The following is a 19,512-nucleotide window of genomic DNA, read 5'->3' as shown; positions in this document are numbered from 1 at the left end:
ACTAATGAGGTGATACATTTTCCCCCCATGTATTTGCTTGCCATTGTATATCTTTTTTTTTTTTTTTGAGAAATGTCCATTCAAGTTCTTTGTCCATTTTTTGAATTGGGTGATTTTTCTTTTCCTTATTGAGTTGTAAGAGTTCTTTATGTCTTTGGGACTATAGATCCTTATTAGATATGTGATTTGCAAGTATTTCTTCCCTTTCTGCTGTCTTTTTACTTTTTTGGGGGACAGGGGGAGATCACCAGGGATTGAACCCAGGGTCGCTTAACCACCTAGCCACATCCAGTTTGTATTTTTTATTTTGAGACAAGGTCTCGCTTAGTTGCTTAAGGGACTTATTAAGTTGCTGAGGCTGGCCTCAAACTTGCAATCCTCCTGCTTCAGCCTCCTGAGCTTCTGGGATGACAGTCCCCATTTTGCAAAAAGAATGGAATCAGAGGACATAATGTTACGTGTAATAAGCCAGGTGAAGTAAAATAAACATTACATATTTTCTCTCTTGTGGAAATTACAAGGAAAGAAAAACAAAAACAAAACCAAAACGACTTGGAAGTAGAAGTGTAAATGTGACTTTTTCTCCCCACATTTTTTAATTGGTCAATTGTAGTTGTACATAGTGATGGGATTTGTTGTTACATATTCATACCTGCACACAGTGTAACAGTAGCCTTTGTCCAGTATCACTCCTCAGTACTTCCCCCCTCCTTCACTCCCTCCCCAACTCCTTGCCCTTGGTCTCTTTCCTCTGCTGATTTCCCTTTGATTTTCATGAGATCCCTAACCCTCTTGCCCCCACCTCCACCACCCCATTCTTTTTCTTTTTCCTCTCCAGCTTCCACATATGAGATAAAGCATATGATCCTTGACCTTCTTAGTTTGGCTTATTTTACTTAACATAATGGTCTCTAGTCCTGTCTGTTTTCCTGCAAATGACAATTTCATTTCTCTTTATGGCTGGATAAAATTCCATTGTGTATATATACCACATTTTCTTTATCCATTCTTTTGTTGATGGACACCTAGGCTGGTTCCATAATTCGGCTATTGTGAATTGTGCAAATATGACTTTTAATTCCCTTTTTTGATTTTTCATTTTTGGTATGTAGAAACACAACTGATTTCTGGGTGTTGGTCATATACCCAGCAACTTTGCTCAATTCATTTATTAGCTCTAATAGTTATTTTGTAGATTCTTTGGGATTTTCTATATAATCTGTGAATAGTTTTTAGTTTTTCCTTTCCAATTTAGAGGCCTTTTTTTCTTGACTGATTACTCTGGTTGGAACCTCTGGTATTAAATAGCAGTGGTAAAAGTGAATATCTGTCTTATTCTTCATCTTAGGAAGAGAATTTGTCAGTCTTTCATTGTTAGGGATAATATTAGCTTCTTTGTGGTGAAGAAGTTTCTTTTTATTTCTGGTTTGTTGAGTGTATTTATTATGAAAGGATATAGGATTTTGTCAGATGTTTTTAAAAAATTTATTTGTTTACTTATTTGTGTCAATTCAGATGCTGCTGTGTTTTATTCCCTTCATTGTATTAATGTGTTGCATTACATTTGTTGGTTTTCTTATATTGAGTCATTCCTGGATTTCTGGAATAAAGTCCACTTGCTCATGGTGTATAATCCTTTGAATATGCTGTTGGAATCAGTTGCTGGTATGTTAATGAGGATTTTTGCACTTGTAAGAGATTTGTCTTTAGTTTTCCTTTTCTTGGAATGCATTTGGGTGGCTTTGGTGTCAGGATAATAATGGCTCCATAGAATGAATTAGGAAGTGTTCCCTTCTCTTTTATTTTAATGACAAGTTTAAGACTGATTGGTGTTAATTCTTTAAATGTTTGGTGGAGTTCACTTGTGAAGCCTCTGGTTCAGGGTTTTGCAGAATTTTATTTATGACTTGCAATCTCCTCAGGTAGATGAACAGGAGGGCTTCTTCCCAGAAGTGACCAAGACAGACTTTTTTAGCCTGTGCTGGAGCACATACCAGTTTTTAATTCAGGTGTATAAATAGAAGAGAACAGTAGACTATGTAGCTGAGTGCCTTGCTAGACTCCAGATCTCTTCCCAGATGCTCGGAAGTGCCTTCTTTTTGAGTATGTAATAGTAAATAGTAATTATGGGCTGGTTGACTACCTTCCTACATGTCACCTTGTTATCTGTGCCATATTCAGAATAACTTGGGGTTTTAAGCATATAGGTGGGATTCTTCTCAGTTTCTTAGTGGTATTGGTAAGTCAGCATTTTCCATTTTATTTTAATTGTATTGCCTTAGCAAGTGCTGGTAGGGCGGGGAGTCAAAAGCCTGGTTTTATTCCTAGAATATTTTCCATTCACAGTATAAGAATTACAGAAAGGAATCTTTTTGATACAAATAGTAGAAATCAACTATAACACATGCAAAAAATGTATTTATTGGAAGGATATTGGGTGGCTTTCAGAGTTGAATTTAAAGTCTGGAGAACTAGGTTTAGAAAATAGTTATTAAGTAAAGCCAGACTTCATTAAACGAAGCCAGACAGAACCACAGTGAAGGTTAAGGAATAATTAGGTTCCATTGTCATTGTTGCTAATCACCAAGCACTGGTTATGGCATTGCTACCTCATGACACTGGATACCTCTATTTCCAGAGTGGTTTCTTAAATTAAGTTTTAATAATATTGGAAAACCTAGAGAATTCTGGATAGTGATAACATGAATGGAATTCTTAAGATATGAACATAAACTCATCAAGGTAGAAGTAAAGGAGATTGCAGGGTTTAATGTGCATAGTCTGGAAGGTATGAAAATACAGAATCTATTTAGAGGGTGGTCAGAGTTGCATGGGGTATTTTTAAAGGCATCAAGGCTGGTAAGGGAGGCTGGGTCTTTAGTTTAAATAGGGATTGCTTAAGAAGAGAAGATAATTTGTTTTCCCATTTTAATAGGTGAAAGGTACACAGCTATGATAGAGTAGAAAAACATTAGAGAACCAGTGTTACTGATCCTAATACATTTCTAGCCTAAAGAAGTAGGAAGGAGACCTGATACTGATCTATTTGAGTTGCTAGATGCTTTTAAAGATGAAGAAGAATGTGCTTCTGTCCCAGAGTATAATTCCCCCAAAGTGCAAGATAGTCACTCTTTAGAAGTTAAGGTATTTGACATTTAGTTCTATATAGGAGGTATTGTTTACATTTTACAGCCCAGCAAACTGAGGTATAGAATTTAACTTGTTCCAGATCATGTAAATTTCAAGTTTCTCTGACCCTACAGATCATTAAGCAGAATTCACTGATGTTTATCAGTTAATCTGTAGATTATAGCCTAAGTAAATAAAAGATTATCACTAGACTTTTGAAACATCATCCTTACTCTCAGGGAAGCTTAAAACTGGATCCCGGATTGGAGTCATTCTTTTTCACCGCTACTTTTTTTTTTGATTGTCAGTGGACATTTATTTATTTATTTATTTGTGATGCTGAGAATCGAACCCAGTGCCTCACACATGCTAGGCAAGTGCTCTACCACTGAGCCACAGTCCTAGCCCAACACTGTAACTTTTTTTTTTTTGAGTTCACTATACAAGACAATTTCCTTTGTGAATTGCACACAGTATTATATTGTATAGATATTTAGTTGTTTCAACACCATTTGTGAAAATGAAGACTTTACTTTTTCTGTTGAATTTTCTTTGCATCTTTGTTTAAAACTAAATGACCATATATGTATGAATCTGTTTTTGTACTTAATTGTGCATTTTTATGCTACTACTGCATTGTCTTTTTAACTGTATCTTTATACTAAGTCTTGAAATTAGGTAGCTTAAGCCTCCAGTTTCTTTTCTCTTTTTAAAAAAGTTGGCTATTCTTGGTTGCATTTCTATATAAATTTAAAATCATCTTTCTAATTTTTCTGAAAAAGCCTGCTTATACTTTTGTTTGGATTGCATCAAATCTATATAGATTAATTTTGGGAGAATTTTTATCCTAACAGTATTGAGTCTTCAGTTTACAAACATGCTATAACTTTTTACTTATTTGGATTTTCTGTAATTTCTTTTCAGCCGTGTTTCATAGTTTTCAACATATAGGTCTTAACACATCTTTCTTAAACTTTTTAAAGCAATTCACATTTTTTAATGCTATTTTAAGTGATATTTTAAAAATTTTGCTTTTTTTTCCTTTGCTGGTAAATAGAAATACATCTGATTTGTTAATGTTGACTGTTGTTCAATGATCTATCTTACAAAACTAACTTCAAAACTAACTTACTGTATTTTATGGCTTTGTTTTTAAAATTTTTTTTGTAGATTCCACAGAATTTTTACATAATCATCTTTCCTATCAACAAATACAGCTTTATTCTTTCCTTTGTAACCTACATGCTTTTATTTTATTTTTTTTTGTGCTCTATTACACTTTCCATAGAGTGTCTGATGTGTTATTGAGTTGATGTGGTGAGAGTGGGTATCTTTCCCTTGGTCTTGATTCTAGCAAGAAATTGTTCTGTTTTTCACTAGTAACTTTGATGTCAGCCATGGATTTTATACAGATGCTTATATCAGTTCACTGGTATTCTTAGTTTGATGAGGTTTTTTAATTTTTTTTTAAAGTCGGGTGAATATCTAATTTTTGTCAAGTGTGTTTTCTGCCTCAGTTAGGGTGATGATATTATCATTTTTCTAAGTCTGCTACATTGTTTGATATTTGACTATTAAACACCATTTGGGTCATTGTTTATTATATAATTCTACTAGTGGATTTCTCTGTTCATGAGGGATATTAGTTTCTAATTTTATTTACTTATTTTTGCTCTGTCTGATTCTGTATCAAGGTAAAGTGGTCTCATAAAATGAGTTGGGAAGTTTTCTGAAAGAGTTTCTGTGTAACTGCTATTAATTTTGACCAAAATCCTTGGTATAATTCACCATTGAAATAATATGAACTAGAAGTGGATTTTTTTTTGGTGTATATGAGAAAAGGTTTTATACATTCAGTTTTTTAAAATAGATTATAGGCTATTGACTATTGAGGTAACCTATTTCTTGAGTTTATTTGAATAGGATTTTATTAAACAAGGGATATAAATTGATGAATTTTTTGGTATAAAGTTGATATACTTTCTTTCACTTTAATATTTGTCAGATTATAGTTATGTCATTTCTCTCATTCCTAATATTGGTAATTTGTGATAATTTCAATGCCATTCACTCAAGAATTGGAAAAAAAAGTAGAAGGAAAATATGTTAAGAATATAAAGGACTTTAACATTATCAACCAGCTTGACCTAATGGATGTTTATGAAGCACTCTACCCAAAAGCAAAATTCATGTTCACGTTCAAATGAAGATGTACGTACATGGACCATTTTGTGGGCCATAAAACGAGTGAAGGACTCAAACAGTATAAAGTATGTTCTTTGTTACAATGGAATTAAAATAAAGATCAATGAGATGAAGATACTGAATAATCTCCAGATATCTGGAAATTTAAAACACTTAAAATCATAATTTGACCCAATAATCATGGGTGAAAGAAGAAATCAAAAGTATAATCAAATGAGTGGTCATTCTTCCAATATATCAATAGCCACTGAATTGTATGCTTGAAATCAGTAAATAGTATGTGTTGTATAAAATGGTCACCTTTACCCCTACTCTTATGAACTACTGCCTCATATTAATATAGCTGCTCCCACATTCATAATGAAACATCTTTCTTGAGGTATACCTTATACAACATAAAATTCACCCTTGTTAAGTAATATAGTTAGGTGAGAGCTTCATCTGTCTTCCATAGGCTGATGATTTCCAAATCCTCGTTGTCAGCCTTGTACATCTGAACCTGTGTGCATTGTAGTTTAACTTAGCATGTCTCAAGTCATAGAAGTTTGTCTCTCTTTGTCCAAATAACTTTTTTCTTCTTTATTCTCTGTCTAGTTAATGGTACCCCTTTTTTCTAGTCAGTACAGTGAAAAACCTACTATTTTAACTTCTTTTCCTTTTCGTATTTACTAACTTGTCTTAAACTGGTTCTGCCTTTCTGAGGTCTCTGATATTCAGTCCTCCTTCTTCATACCTATTTTAGATACAAATTATTAGGTGATTGTCTTCTTATTTTTTATTTTTTGGAACCCAGGGGTAATTAAACACCCAGCTCTTTTTTATATTTTATTTTGAAACATGGTCTCACTCATTTGCTTAGGGACTCTGTAAGTTGCTGAGGCTGGCTTTGAACCAACAATCCTCCTGCCTCAGCTTCCCGAACCACTGGGATTACAGGCATGTGCTTGTACCTGGTGACTATTTTCATTTTTTGCCTGCATGCCTGCTTCTAGTCTTATATCATCTCCCTTCTCTCCTCCACTCCCAAGTCAATTTTGAGGGGGTCCTCTTTTCAAAATTTAAGTACAATTATGACACTTTCAAGTTGAAGTCCTTCAGTGACTTGTTTTTGTCCTTAGAATGCACTGTAAGCTCTCTTCATAATTGAGCTTTTGCTTTCTCTGGTTTCCTTGTTAAGCTTAGTATATCCTACTTTACTGTACCCTCTTCCACCCTACATACTATACTTTAGTGGTTGTATTAAATTAATTTGCTATCTGGTATGTTATATAACTTCTTCATTGCCTTTGTACAATCTGCTTTCTATCCCTAGAATGTCCTAATTTTTGTGATCTGCCTGGCAAACTCCTGTTCTCCCCTTTCTGTTTGAAGATAATGTATTTTTTTCTGCCATTTCCCTCTGTAAATGTGCTTTCCAGTCATTCTGGTATGCTTAGAAAATGGCTATTCTTTTTCCATGTATATTTTACCTTTCCTATGATAGTCACTGTTGTGATTCACACATTTTGTGCCTATTTTATTTATGAGAACCCTTTGAGCAAATAAGGTGTCATATTTTTCTGTGTATTTCCTGCACCAATTTCAGGGCCCCTCATGTTTGGAATATGATGGTTGATCATCATTGAGTTAAGCTAAAATTAATTTAATAACTTATCACCATTGATTTAAACTGAAATTACTATTAACTCAAATCCTATTAAAGTTCCAGTTAGAATAATCTATAGTTTTTCTCCATGTAAATGAAATCTTTGAGTAGCCAAACAAATGGTCAGCCAAACTTTAGAGACAGTGAGTTACTGTTGATGTCCAGGGGCTGCATTATTAAAATGGAAGCATTTTGGTGTTATATGGGAATTATGTGATCAAAGCAGGTGGATTTAGTGTTGAAAGTTGAGGTTCAGTGGATTTCTCAGTGTTTGACATTGAGTATTTTTTAGACTTTTTTATGTGGCTGACCCATTACCTCTATTGAGAAATAGTTGTTCTTTTCTATTAAGCTATCTTAAGAATAGTAGGATTCATTCTTATGAAATGGGGAGCCCAAATGTGATACAGTTTGTGCTGTTCATTCTTACCTACAATCAGTACACTGGAAAACACACGATTTGGCTTAAAATGATAACATTCTGAAATTTCTTTGTTGTTTATATAACTGTATTATTCTGAGCAGATAGAGTACATTCAGTTGCTGCTGAGAATCATCTTAGGCAGAATTTGTGAACAGCTCCATTATAATAGTTGACATGTTGGTTACCTCCAAGTTTAAGGAGTTATTTCATGACCTTGAAGGTCATGATTAGCATTTCTTTTTGGAAAGGCTTAAATTCCTTCAGACACTTAGCCTCTAAGCTCTATAGAATGCTTCTGTTTTAGTGTTTTCTGTACTAGTTGCTGACTGACCTGTAGACATTTCTTAAAACCATTTTTGGCCTATGTTGTATATAGGTAGCTGTTTACATAACTGCTTCTACTGTTTTTATTGTGCTTTCCTGAATTCTCTGAAATTTCTCTTGAATATTATGAAAATATAGGATATTTGAGAAGGTTGTTTAATATCTAGCATTATTTAAAAATTTATGGTATTAGCTGTCATTTATCTTTTAAAAGATCATATTACATTATTGATTTTTTCTTTTTGTTAGCACATAAGGGTAAAGGTAAATTATTCATGAGTTTGGGGGGAGTAATAAGAAAAAATTTAGTACAGTCTATAATGGTTGAGAATAGTTAAAGTCCATATGGGCTCACCTATTTCTTAAAACTTTAGTCAAAAGAACAAGGCCTAGAACTCTTAGCAAGAGGCAATGGATGTGTAATGGTGTTGGTATTGCCATAGAAGAAAGTAAGTATCAGTGGAAGTTTGAAGACTTGGAATCTAGAAAGATGGGATCCAGTAGGTAGGAAGAGAAGAAATTACATTACTGAGTATCTGCTGTCTGCTAGGTAGTTTTGTTCCCTGACTTCTTGCACTCTTATTTATAACGATTCGTTGGCTATTTTGGGTTTTCTCTGTAGAAGTAATATTGCTTATGACAGAAGATATATTTTTTAAAATTTTCTTTTCCTTATATTCACATTTTTTGTTTAATTTTATTGACTAGGACTTATACTACAACCAAATAGAAGCTGTGATAATGAGCATTCTTATTTGTTTCCCTCGTTTGGGAGGGAATTGCTTCTGTAGTTTCATTATTAAAAATTATACTTGCTGTCATTTTGAGAAGACATCTTTTATATGGTTAAAATTCTCTTTTTCTTCTTTGCTGTTAGGTTTTGGTATTAGAAATGGTGTTTTTTTTTTTCTTTTTTCTTTTTGGCTTGTTTGTTTTTGTTTTTGGTGGTACTAGGAATTGAACTCAAGGCCATTCACATGCTAGACAAAGTACCCTGCCACTGAGCTACCTCTCCATTAGTCCTGGGTGTTGAATTTTACCACTGTCTTTGTCAGTTTCTATTTTTCTTATTTTACCTATTAGTAGATAAGTTATATTGATAGTATGAAGCATACTGGGAGAAATCCAGTTAGTTTTGATGAATTATCTTTTTTCTGATTCCTAATATTGCTGATCTGCTTTGCTATAATATTGATTTTTAATTTTGATATTGCGTTCATGAACAAGCTTAGCCCTTGATTTTCCTTTACCATATTAATTATTCAATCCTGTTTGGAGATGTTGAATTGGAGGTATCTGGCAAATATTCAATGGTGATAACCTACGTAGTGTTAGTCATTTGGATCTGGAGTACTTAGTTACCTGATGAAGGCTGAACATATGTGTTTTGATATAATTAAGAAAGTACAGTTGGTTGATGTTAATAGGAGGAGTATGTTGGGGAAGAATAGAAGTGGCCCAGAGAATGGAATACAGTTTGGTGTTAATTGAAGATGGTAAAGCCAGGTGGTAAGCTTATTGGAAAGGCATGTTTGAGGAAAAGAGAATTTTGAAGAAAGGATAAGCTTAGCTATCAATTTTTCACTGTGGTGTATAGAAGAATTACGTAAGGTCTAGGAAATAGAAACAAGTGTAGTACTCTTTAAAAAGGTATAGTGGTGAGAGGAAGGAAGAGGAAAACAGTGAAGGTAGAGTTAGAGGCAGTTAGGAGGGAGGTTTTTATTTATCTACTATTTTTAAAATTGTTTTAATTACTTATACATATGACAGCAGATGAATTTTGATTCATTGTACACAAATAAAGCACAACTTTTCATTTCTCTGATTGTACACAATGTAGAGTCACACCATTTCTGCAATCATACATGTACCTAGGGTAATGATGTCCATCTTATTACACCATCTTTCCTACTCCCATATCTACTTATTTTAAAGAATGAGTGAGACTTCATGTTTCTAGGTGAAGGTTAAAAGTTCTAATTGAAAGTGACTACAAAAGGAAATAGTTTTGCCAAATAAGATCTCAGTGTAATTTTATGTATCCCTGTGTAATTTAGCATCATTTTTGTTCTTCAGAGTGCCTCCACACATGGTTTATTTAAATATTCTAATTGGACAAGGAAATATATTGGTAGTTCATCCCTGTCAAGTCAACACTCAAAATACTAACTAAAAAGAGCTTCAGGAAAGTAGACCATCTAGGATGGATAATGTCTCAGTTAAGATTAGGTAGGTTACTTATCGATTACAAAAATCACAAAGTAACAGTGGCTTAACCAAGATAGAGGTTAATTTCTGATCAGACACAAAAATTTTGTAGGACAGTATAAATAAGAGAGGCTAGTAGTTTTTATTTAGTAGGAACATTTACCTTACAAAACAATTGAGGGCTCTAAGGCTAAGGAAGAAGTAATATCTATTGGGAGACAGTTATTAATATCTGTGCAATCAGTAAGAGACAATCTCTTACATAAAATTCCTCTCATATAAAAAGCAGCATTTGTATGGTGTTTAAGAAGTCAAAATGCATTTTTTTATATCCAGGCTTTCTACTTTCTACCTCTGTGACCCTGAACAAGTCACTTAATTTTTCTCTTTGTGCCTTGTTATTTTCACAATAAGAAAAAGAAAGGTTTTTAATAGAGGGTTAAATTAGTACAAGTACAAAATTACATATAAGAGGTTATGAGGGGAATGGGATAACAAACATGGAGGGAAATGAATTACAGTAGATGGGGTAGAGAGAGAAGATGGGAGGGGAGGGGAGGGGGGATAGTAGAGGATAGGAAAGGTAGCATAATACAACAGTCACTAATATGGCAGTATGTAAAAATGTGATGTGTAACCGATGTGATTCTGCAATATGTATTTGAGGTAAAAATTGGAGTTCATAACCCACTTGATTCTAATGTATGAAATATGATATGTCAAGAGCTTTGTAATGTTGTGAACAACCAATAATAAATAATAAGTATGGGGAATTCATTATACTTTCCTATCTACTTTTACATGTATGAATTTTCCCTTAATAAAAAGCATGTGTCTACGCATCCCCCCCCCCACAAAATATATACAAAAAAAATTAGTACAAGTAATTGGTAAGAGTATTAAATAAGGTAATCTAAGTAATTGACTAAACCAGTTGCCTGGTATATGTAAGCCATAATTATTAGTTTTGTTGGTGTTTGCCTTTGCATAGTGTGTTTTCCCATCATCGGTGTGTGACAGTGTGCATGGAATATTGCCAATCTTGATAAACTCACCTAATCCTCAGGGTCCAGCATTTTTACGGGGGCTTCGTTCTGTAGACAATATTGTTTTCTTGTCTAAATTGTTGAACTCAGTCTCTGGATGAACTATGTGACCCAGAGCCTTCACCCAAAGTTACATTGTTGGTGTTTCTGTCAGAGCTGTCTTCTATCCTAAGACTGTCAGGTGAGGCCAATCCCACTGTGGATAGACAGAGATACTTTATCACATTTGGCAGATTACTTCCCAGAAACCAAAGAAAATAGCCAGACTTTAATTTGGGGAAGGACAGATTCTTTACAACACAGGCAGATAAAAGCACTGATGAAAAAGAAAATAAAAGATGTTTATAGATGAATCTGTTGAAGTTTGTTATTGTTTGGATATAAGGTGTCCCCCCAAAACTCCTATTGATACAGGAATATTCAGAGATGAAATGATTAGACTATGAGAGCTATGACCTAATCATTCAATCCTAGTTTGAATGGACTGACTGGGTGGTAACTGTAGATAGGTGGGGCACAGCTGGAGGAAGTGGGTTACTGGGGAATGCCCTGGAAGGGATGTTCTTCTCTGTGGCCACTTATACCTCCCCTCCACCCCCATGTCTTGACCTTACTATGAGCTGAGCAGCTTTCCTTTGATGGGCCCTACCCCATGACATGCTGTCTCACCTTAGGCCCAGAGCAATGGAGTTGGCCATTGTGGACTGAGAGCTTTGAAACTGTGAGCCCCAAATGAATTTTCCCCCCTCACAGTTGTTCTTGTCAGGTATTTTGGTCATAGTGATACAAAAGCTGATTAAAACAAAGTTGTCAAAGTTAAAAATATGGAAAAGAAAGATCTAAGTGAAATAAAGGTTCAAAAGAAATGACCCACCAGGCATGGTGGCAAAAGCCTGTAATCCTGGCTACTCAGTTGGCCCAGGCAGAAGGAGCTCAAGTTTGAGTCTTACTTGAAAAACAGTTAAGATCTTGTCTCAAAATTCAAAAAAAGGAAAAAAGGACCGGTACCCCTGGGTTTCATTCCTAGTACCATCAAGAAGAAGAAGAGAAAAGGGGTGACCCAATTGATGATCTAGAAATTGGCTGTTGAAATGAAATTTGAGGAGCCAGTTGAATGAAGATCAAAATGAAAATAAATTTTTGCAGTATATAATAATACTAATTATAATGTACTATTTATTAAAAAACAGGAGTTTGAATGTTTTCATCATAAAGAAATGATTAGTATTTGAGGAGATAGGTTTACTCTGATCTGATTAGTGCACAATATATACACATGTAGAAACAATGAAACATCACATGGTGTCTAATAAATGGGTATAACTTTAATATATTAGCTAGAAATTTTTTAGTGCCACTAAGTGGTTATTTAGAAAAATACTGTTAAGGAAGAAAGGAAATAAAGTGCTTTCTTTCCTGTGACTGTTGGAAGGTTTGCTGTCATCCCTTGTATTTTGGAGGAGAGGTTAGAAGGAGGGTTGAAATAATTAATGACTTAATGTGTGTATAGAATATTACCATTTACTGAGCTCATTTAGTTACCTTGGATCTCCTAGGTCAGTGGATCCAATGTAAGTGAAAGTAATTAGTAAAAAGCACTATTTAAAAGTGATATAGTCAGGGTAGTATCATCTGTTTTCTTGTCTCTATCGATGAAGGTCCTGATCTTGAAGTTTTTTTTTTTTTTTTTTTTTTTTTTTTAGTGGTTATGCCAGGTTGCAGAGTGAGTTGGTAGGGCTGGAGCTAAAATGTTTGTCTCCTGACTTTGGGTTAAGTGAAATCCCCCCAGGCCCTTTAATTACAAAAAGGATTCCTTTTGGAATACAGTTCTCAGGAGTTCTAATTTAATTCCTGAAATTCTGCATTTCCTCTTAAGTACTAGGTGATTGGTCTTTGAACTCTAGTTGATATTGGTTTTTCTGAAATGGTGAGTATGCTTACTAAACTCTTAAATAAGTAGTGCTTTTTGAGGGACAAGTGCAAATGCATTTATAGATGGTTTAGATTTTCAACAGGTCTTTGAATAAAACTCTTCACAATATTTCAGTAGTACAAGTTCAATGGAAAAGTTAAACTGTCAGTTCAATAAAGTGAGATAATATGACGGGAGCTTTTTTCTAGAACATTAAAATTTAATTTTTTTATTTCTATAAAAGTTATATAATTTTTAACACATGTTGCTATTATGTGTACTTCTTGTGGAGGAACAATTGATTCTAGCATTAACATTTAGTTAATAAAAATAATAAATAGGAAGCTATCACATGGCGGTATTATTAACACCTAAATGTTACCATATTACCATGTCATGAATTTTAATATGTATTTGAGGGTGCATTTGGATTGCTCACCCTGAAGTCAGATTTTCTATGTATATATCTTGATCATTTATAGCCTTATGGTGGTCCATAAATGTTTATCTCATAATCACTTTAGATGAGGGTCTTGAAATCTGTTTGTTTGTATTTAATATTATGAGTGCCTATTATATTCCAGGTATTGGACTAGACATTGAGGGATACATAAGTAGAGGGCACATTATATAGGATTTTTTAATAGGCCAGAATATAATTACTAAGGATAAGGGATGCCAGGAGGTAGTGTTTTATGTGAGAGAATGATATAATCAGTATAATTTCAGAAAGTTCATTAGTTCTGTCATGTAGATTGGCAGAAAAGTGAGTGTTGGGTACTGGAATCAACTATTCTGCTTTGGATTGTGAATTGGAGACCTCAGGTAAGGCAGTTAGATATACTGTTTTGGAGCCTGGGTTAAAAGTCAGATTTGAATAATACTGCTTTTATTATCTGCATATTACCTTTGAGTTCTTACTAACATGTGTACCTTAAAATATGTGTAACTATAACCACAACTTCTGAAATAGTAATTTTTTCTATATTTCTTTTGAAGCTGTTAGTCTGTGAAAGAAGACTATGGTTCAGGAGTTAGTCCCTGTTCTTGTATGATGTGGTTCAGGCCTCGAAGGAGGACTTTTTCAGAAAATCCTGCTCAGCTCATGCTCTGGGGGGAGGTCATGTGAGCCATATGGTCAGGGCAGAGCCTCTGGAGGTCTTAGAGAAGCAGCTGAACTAGAGTAGACTCTAGGTTGTAGGGCTCTCTGGGAGTTTGAACTTGGTTAGCTTGTTTCCAGGGACTCCTGTGTTGACCAGTTTTTAAACCACCCAGAAACAAAAGAAAGAGCCCTGAACAGATAACCTATTCTTACCTCTACTTCTTCAGAGAACCAGGGCTCATGGCTCAGTAGGGTTTGAGGGCTCAATAAGGTTTGCCAGCCTTTGAGTTTGGGTATCATATGATGAGCTCAGGAGTTATAATCTATCTTTAAAGGTGGCCTTAGAAATTAAAGATGCAATGGGAATGAGTGTTATTCTAGACACAGTGATGTCTGTGCACGTATTTTAAAACATGAAACCCTATCAAATCAGAAACGCTTCTGATCCCAAGAATTTAGGATAAGGAACACTTGTACAGATCTATAGGTTTTAAATGGACATATTAAATTGGAATCTGTATTTTCAATGGCAACCAAGGAGGGTTTTAAGTGGTCGTGTCCACATCAGTTGAACCATCGCACTATGAAATCTTAGTTCCAAAATTTGAAATTTTTAGAAGCATATGCTGTACTTACAACAAATGAAATTTTTTTTCCCTTTGTATTTTTTCCCCTTTGTCCTTGTATTTATATTTTTGTTCCATCTCTGACACTTAATTCTGTTTTACTTTCTCTCCTCCCTTAATTTTTTCACTGCTTTCTGCTTTTTTCATATACCCATAAGTTACTAACCGCCATTTTCTCTATTTTGACTTAACCTTGAACTTGGAACTTTGTTTCTAGGTTTCCTCTTTCCCTACTATGTAAAGTCCTTACTCTTCAGCAAAGTTCATTTTCTTACTCATATCAAGTTATATTTATCCTATTCTTTTAGGCAAATCTGAGTCTTTCTCACTGATCATTCTTGTCTTTCAATGTCAGGATTAGAAAACAGTGATCAGTTTGATGAGGAACTTTTTTCTTGTTTAAAGGTTGATTTTCTTAAGAATGCTCACTCTTACCAGTCTTCTTGTTGTTGTTTTTCTTTCCTCCTAGGGAAGAAGAAGAACGTTTGAGAAATAAAATTCGAGCAGACCATGAGAAGGCCCTGGAAGAAGCAAAAGAAAAATTAAGGAAGTCAAAAGAGGAAATACGTGCAGAAATTCAGACAGAGAAAAACAAGGTAGCTCAAGAAATGAAGATAAAAGAGAACAAGCCTCTGCCACCAGTCCCTATTCCAAACCTTGTAGGAATCAGTGGTGGAGAACCAGAAGATAGTGACATAAGAAAGAAAAGGGAAAAAATTAAAGAGGTAATAAGCTGAGATTTGTGACATGGACTGGTTATGGACATGTGTTTACCGGGCTGGTTATAGAAGTGTGTGGATATAAATATATATATTTATACCATCTGTGTTGCCATATTTTGATATTTTTTGTTCTTGGGTCATAGTTGTATTTCAGTTTCTAGGTCGGCAGTAAAGACTAGAGCTCTGTCTCTTTCTTGGTGTTGATTGTAATATAATTATGTACAATCACAAATTTGATACAAGGTTGTTTTCTTTTTTTTTTTGGTACCAGGGATTGAACTCAGGGGTACCACTGAGCCACATCCCCAGTCCTGGTTTGTATTTTATTTAGATCCAGGGTCTCATTGAATTGCTTAGCTAGTGTCTTGCTGTTGCTGAGGCTGGCTTTGAACTCCTGCTCCTTCTGCCTTCACCTCCCGAACTTCAGGGATTATAGGCATGTGCCTCTGTGCCTGGCACAAGGTTGTTTTGATGGTTTTAGCATTTTCATTGTGTTCAGATATCTTATGAAATTTAGCATTTTATAAATAATATAGAATAGAATCCATTTATAATTTTTCTACAGCATAATCAATTTTAAGTCTTTAGTTATTAAGAATCTTTGCTTGTGCAAATCTTTTCATAAACAAGTAAGCATAATATCAACTATTTTTAAGGAGTTATTATGGTACCTCTAAACTGTACTACACATTAAGAACATATTTCTTCCAAAGAGTCTCTATGAATTGAAGAATGGGGAAAGATTTATCTAAAAATTTTTTATATTTATTTAGTCTCAGGGGCCTTTAATTAAACCTGTTATTCTAGGACTTACTTACAGATAAAAGAGAGTAACTGAGGGAGGAAAATCCAGTATATTTGAGATGAACTTTGTTGCTTAGAATTTATGATAATCTTGCATGGAGTTTGCACTTGTACAGCCTCTGAAGGAAAAGATTTTGTCAGAATATGATAGTATGGACAATATTTCAGAAAGCTTATTTATCTTAAAATAAGGCATTTAATTTAAATGGCCAAATATCTATTTGCATATATTCTAGTAATGGATATAAAAGGTTTATTAGATATTTTAAAGTTGGACTTATAAATTATTATAAAACCTGGACCTGGATGGAGTGAAAATAGAGCTGTACTCTAATTTTTACCTCATCTTTAGAGGTTTTGTTTTATATACAGAGACTGCTTAAGATACTTTCTTTGACAGTGTTGGAGGGAAAAACAGTGATAGATTTTTTTTTTTAGATGCCACTACAATTTTTTGAAATAACTTTTCATATATATAATAATTTCAGATAAATAACCATGTGTGTTCAGGGGACCCCCAAGGTGACCCTGAGGCTCAGTGAATTGCTAGAAATACAAACAGAATTCATTTTACAGAAATATAACTGATTTTAGTTTGCTGAACTTGTAGCCTGTTAACTTTGCTAAGATCATTTACTGATCCTAGTGGCTCTTTTGTAGATTGCTTAGGATTTTCCTTCTACATAGACATGTCCTATAGGAATAGAAGTACGTTCCCTTTTTCCTTATTTCTCTTTCTTGTCTTTATTGCACTGGCAAGGCCTTGCAGTACATTGTTTGAAAGAAATGCTGAGAAAGAACAAACTTGATTTGTTCCTAACTACAGGTTTAATCATTTAGTGTTTTATTATTACATATGGTGTGTTAGCAGTAGGTTTTTTTGAAGATGCTTTTGTTAGGTTGAAGATGTTTCCTTGTAGGTACAGCTTACTAAATTTCTGTTGTGAATGAGTGTTGAATTTTGTCAAATAGTCTGTATTTTTGTCTATACAGAAATGATCACAATTCCCCCACCCTTTATTTTGTTAATATGGTGAATTATATTAACTATTTTTTTAGTTAAATTAGTCTTTTAGTCTTGGGTTAAACTCTACTTGCTCACGGTATGGTATTTTCCTTATCTATTGCTAATTTTTTAAAAGAATTTTTTTTCTGTGTTTGTGAAATATATTGCCCTGGAGTATATTTCTTATAAAGTCTTTGTCTATTTTAGATGTATGAGCATGCTGCCTGCATTAAACAAATTGGAAAATGTTTTAATGAATAGTATGCTATTAAATGAATAGATTTTTGATACACCATAGCTAGTATTATATAATTCTGCTGATATATAATTAAATACTTTGTTACCGAACTTCTTGAGTTGTAAGAAACTCAGTTCAAACTAACTCATATAAAAATGTTTATTAGCCTAATGAATTTAAACTATGGATTTAGAATTGACTCAATCTAAGTATGTAGATATAATTGTCAGTAGTATGCATTTATCTCTATTTCCTTTTGCTATCTAGTTTTTCCTTGTTAGGAGAGCTAGTCATTTTCAGCTCCAGGATTCTATATTATATAGACCTTGTGATCACAAAATGAAAGTCTCCCTGTTTCCCAGTGTCTATAATAGTATGTTTAAAAAGGATATGATTGTCCCTACTTAAGTCACATGAACCCAGTCACTCTGTCTAGGGATTGGCAAACTATAACGTGTGCCAAATTCTAAAAGCTGCTTGTTTTTGTTTTTTAAACAAACTGTGTCATTTTGGTTATATATTATCTAGTACTGTTTTTGTGCTACCTCAGCAGAGTAAAGTTTTCTGACTTCTGATTGAAGGGTAAGAAATTTTCTCGCCATGCTGAATTAATTAGAGATAGAAGCAAAGCCCTGTGATTGACACCTCTGATACAATCACAATGAGGGTAGGGTAGCTGTTCTCAAAAGGATTGGCAGTTCTTAAAAGTAAAGAATGCCAAACACCTTGCTCCTCAAGAAAAATTGTTGATTACACATAATTTTTTTCTGTTACATAGATTAACATAGTTATGTATAGATTGATATTAACATAGTTATGAGTTTTTTCACACTGATACAAGTGTTAATTGAATCATATGCTTATGTAGGGAGACCTAGAAGAATGTATAAGAATATGGTAATAGAACCCTGAATTACATGAAATATAAAAATAATGGTCTGCGAATATTTTAATTTGATGAATTATAATTTTTTCTTCTCAGATGATGAAACATGCCTGGGATAATTATAGGACATATGGATGGGGTCATAACGAACTCAGACCTATTGCAAGGAAAGGACACTCCACTAACATATTTGGTAAATTTACTTTTCTCTAATTACTGTTTCCATTCTCTGTTTCCATATTTTAAAACAAGATTAATTTTTTAAAAGTACTTTGTAAAATCTGTTTCTGTGGAACTGTAAACGTATATTTTTTTGCAAGCATGTCAAGATTTAGTTCTAGTTACTTTGGAATGCTTAGTATTCCAAATACTATTTGTAGTTTTTCTTCTTCAACACAATACCATTTGCATATGTAGAGGAAGAGGGAAGAGATAGGAAATTCCGTTAGTACTATATACATTGAAAAAAATAAAAGCAATACACCCAAAGTAGTTTGGTTGGTAAATTGAGTTATGTTGTAAATTCATAATTCTTAAGGAAAAATTAACAGTTTGTGTGTTAATGGAGGTTTGAGGAAGAGTAGTATTAATCTTGAGTTTTGTTTTCCTACCTCTTTTTAGCTCAGTTCACTTGTTGAACTTTTCTGTTTGTTGGTTATCCAATTTGACTGAACAGGTTTTATTAAACTCAAGTTTAAGTCTTGAGAATTGTTGATCTACTCCTTCTTGCCTTTACTCCTTACCCCCATTTTAAATGCTTTTTGATGTGATGGATTTTTTTTTTTTTTAAACAATGATAGGTGAAGGCAAGAAAATTTTAATGGGGATTAGAAGGTACTAATAAGAAGGTACTATACTTCTATACTAGTCACATGCAATGAAGTTTCTTTATTAATCAAAGTATATCTTCACAATAATTCAAATGACAGTATTTTTCCTTGTGACACTATGAAAACATTTTTTTTCTAAAGAGAGAGTGAGAGAGGAGAGAGAGAGAGAGAGAGAGAGAGAGAGAGAGAGAATTTTTAATATTTATTTTTTAGTTCTCGGTGGACACAACATCTTTGTTGGTATGTGGTGCTGAGGATCGAACCCGGGCCGCACGCATGCCAGGCGAGTGCGCTACCGCTTGAGCCACATCCCCAGCCCCATTTTTCTTTTTTTATTCCTGAGATTTTTATTTTTATTTGTTCTTTTTGGTTATATGTGATAGTAGAGTATATTTTGAAGTATTT

The 19,512-nt window shown here is 33.9% G+C and overlaps 1 protein-coding gene across 1 annotated transcript in view; it reads left to right on the top strand.

Annotated features, from left to right (window-relative positions):
• MAN1A2 (mannosidase alpha class 1A member 2) overlaps positions 1-19,512 on the top strand; it is a 144,280-nt gene that overhangs the window by 12,374 nt on the left and 112,394 nt on the right. The window contains exons 2-3 of the mRNA XM_081306320.1: positions 15,091-15,346; positions 18,374-18,470. Coding sequence (XP_081162446.1) covers positions 15,091-15,346; positions 18,374-18,470 — 353 coding nt within the window. The remainder of the gene's footprint in view (positions 1-15,090; positions 15,347-18,373; positions 18,471-19,512) is intronic.

This window comes from Spermophilus citellus (genome assembly GCF_964194105.1).
Source record: "Spermophilus citellus genome assembly, chromosome: 9".
Classification (NCBI taxonomy): Eukaryota; Metazoa; Chordata; class Mammalia; order Rodentia; family Sciuridae; genus Spermophilus; species Spermophilus citellus.
The sequence above is the reverse complement of the archived record's forward strand: the minus strand, read 5'-3'. Positions and strand labels throughout refer to the sequence as shown.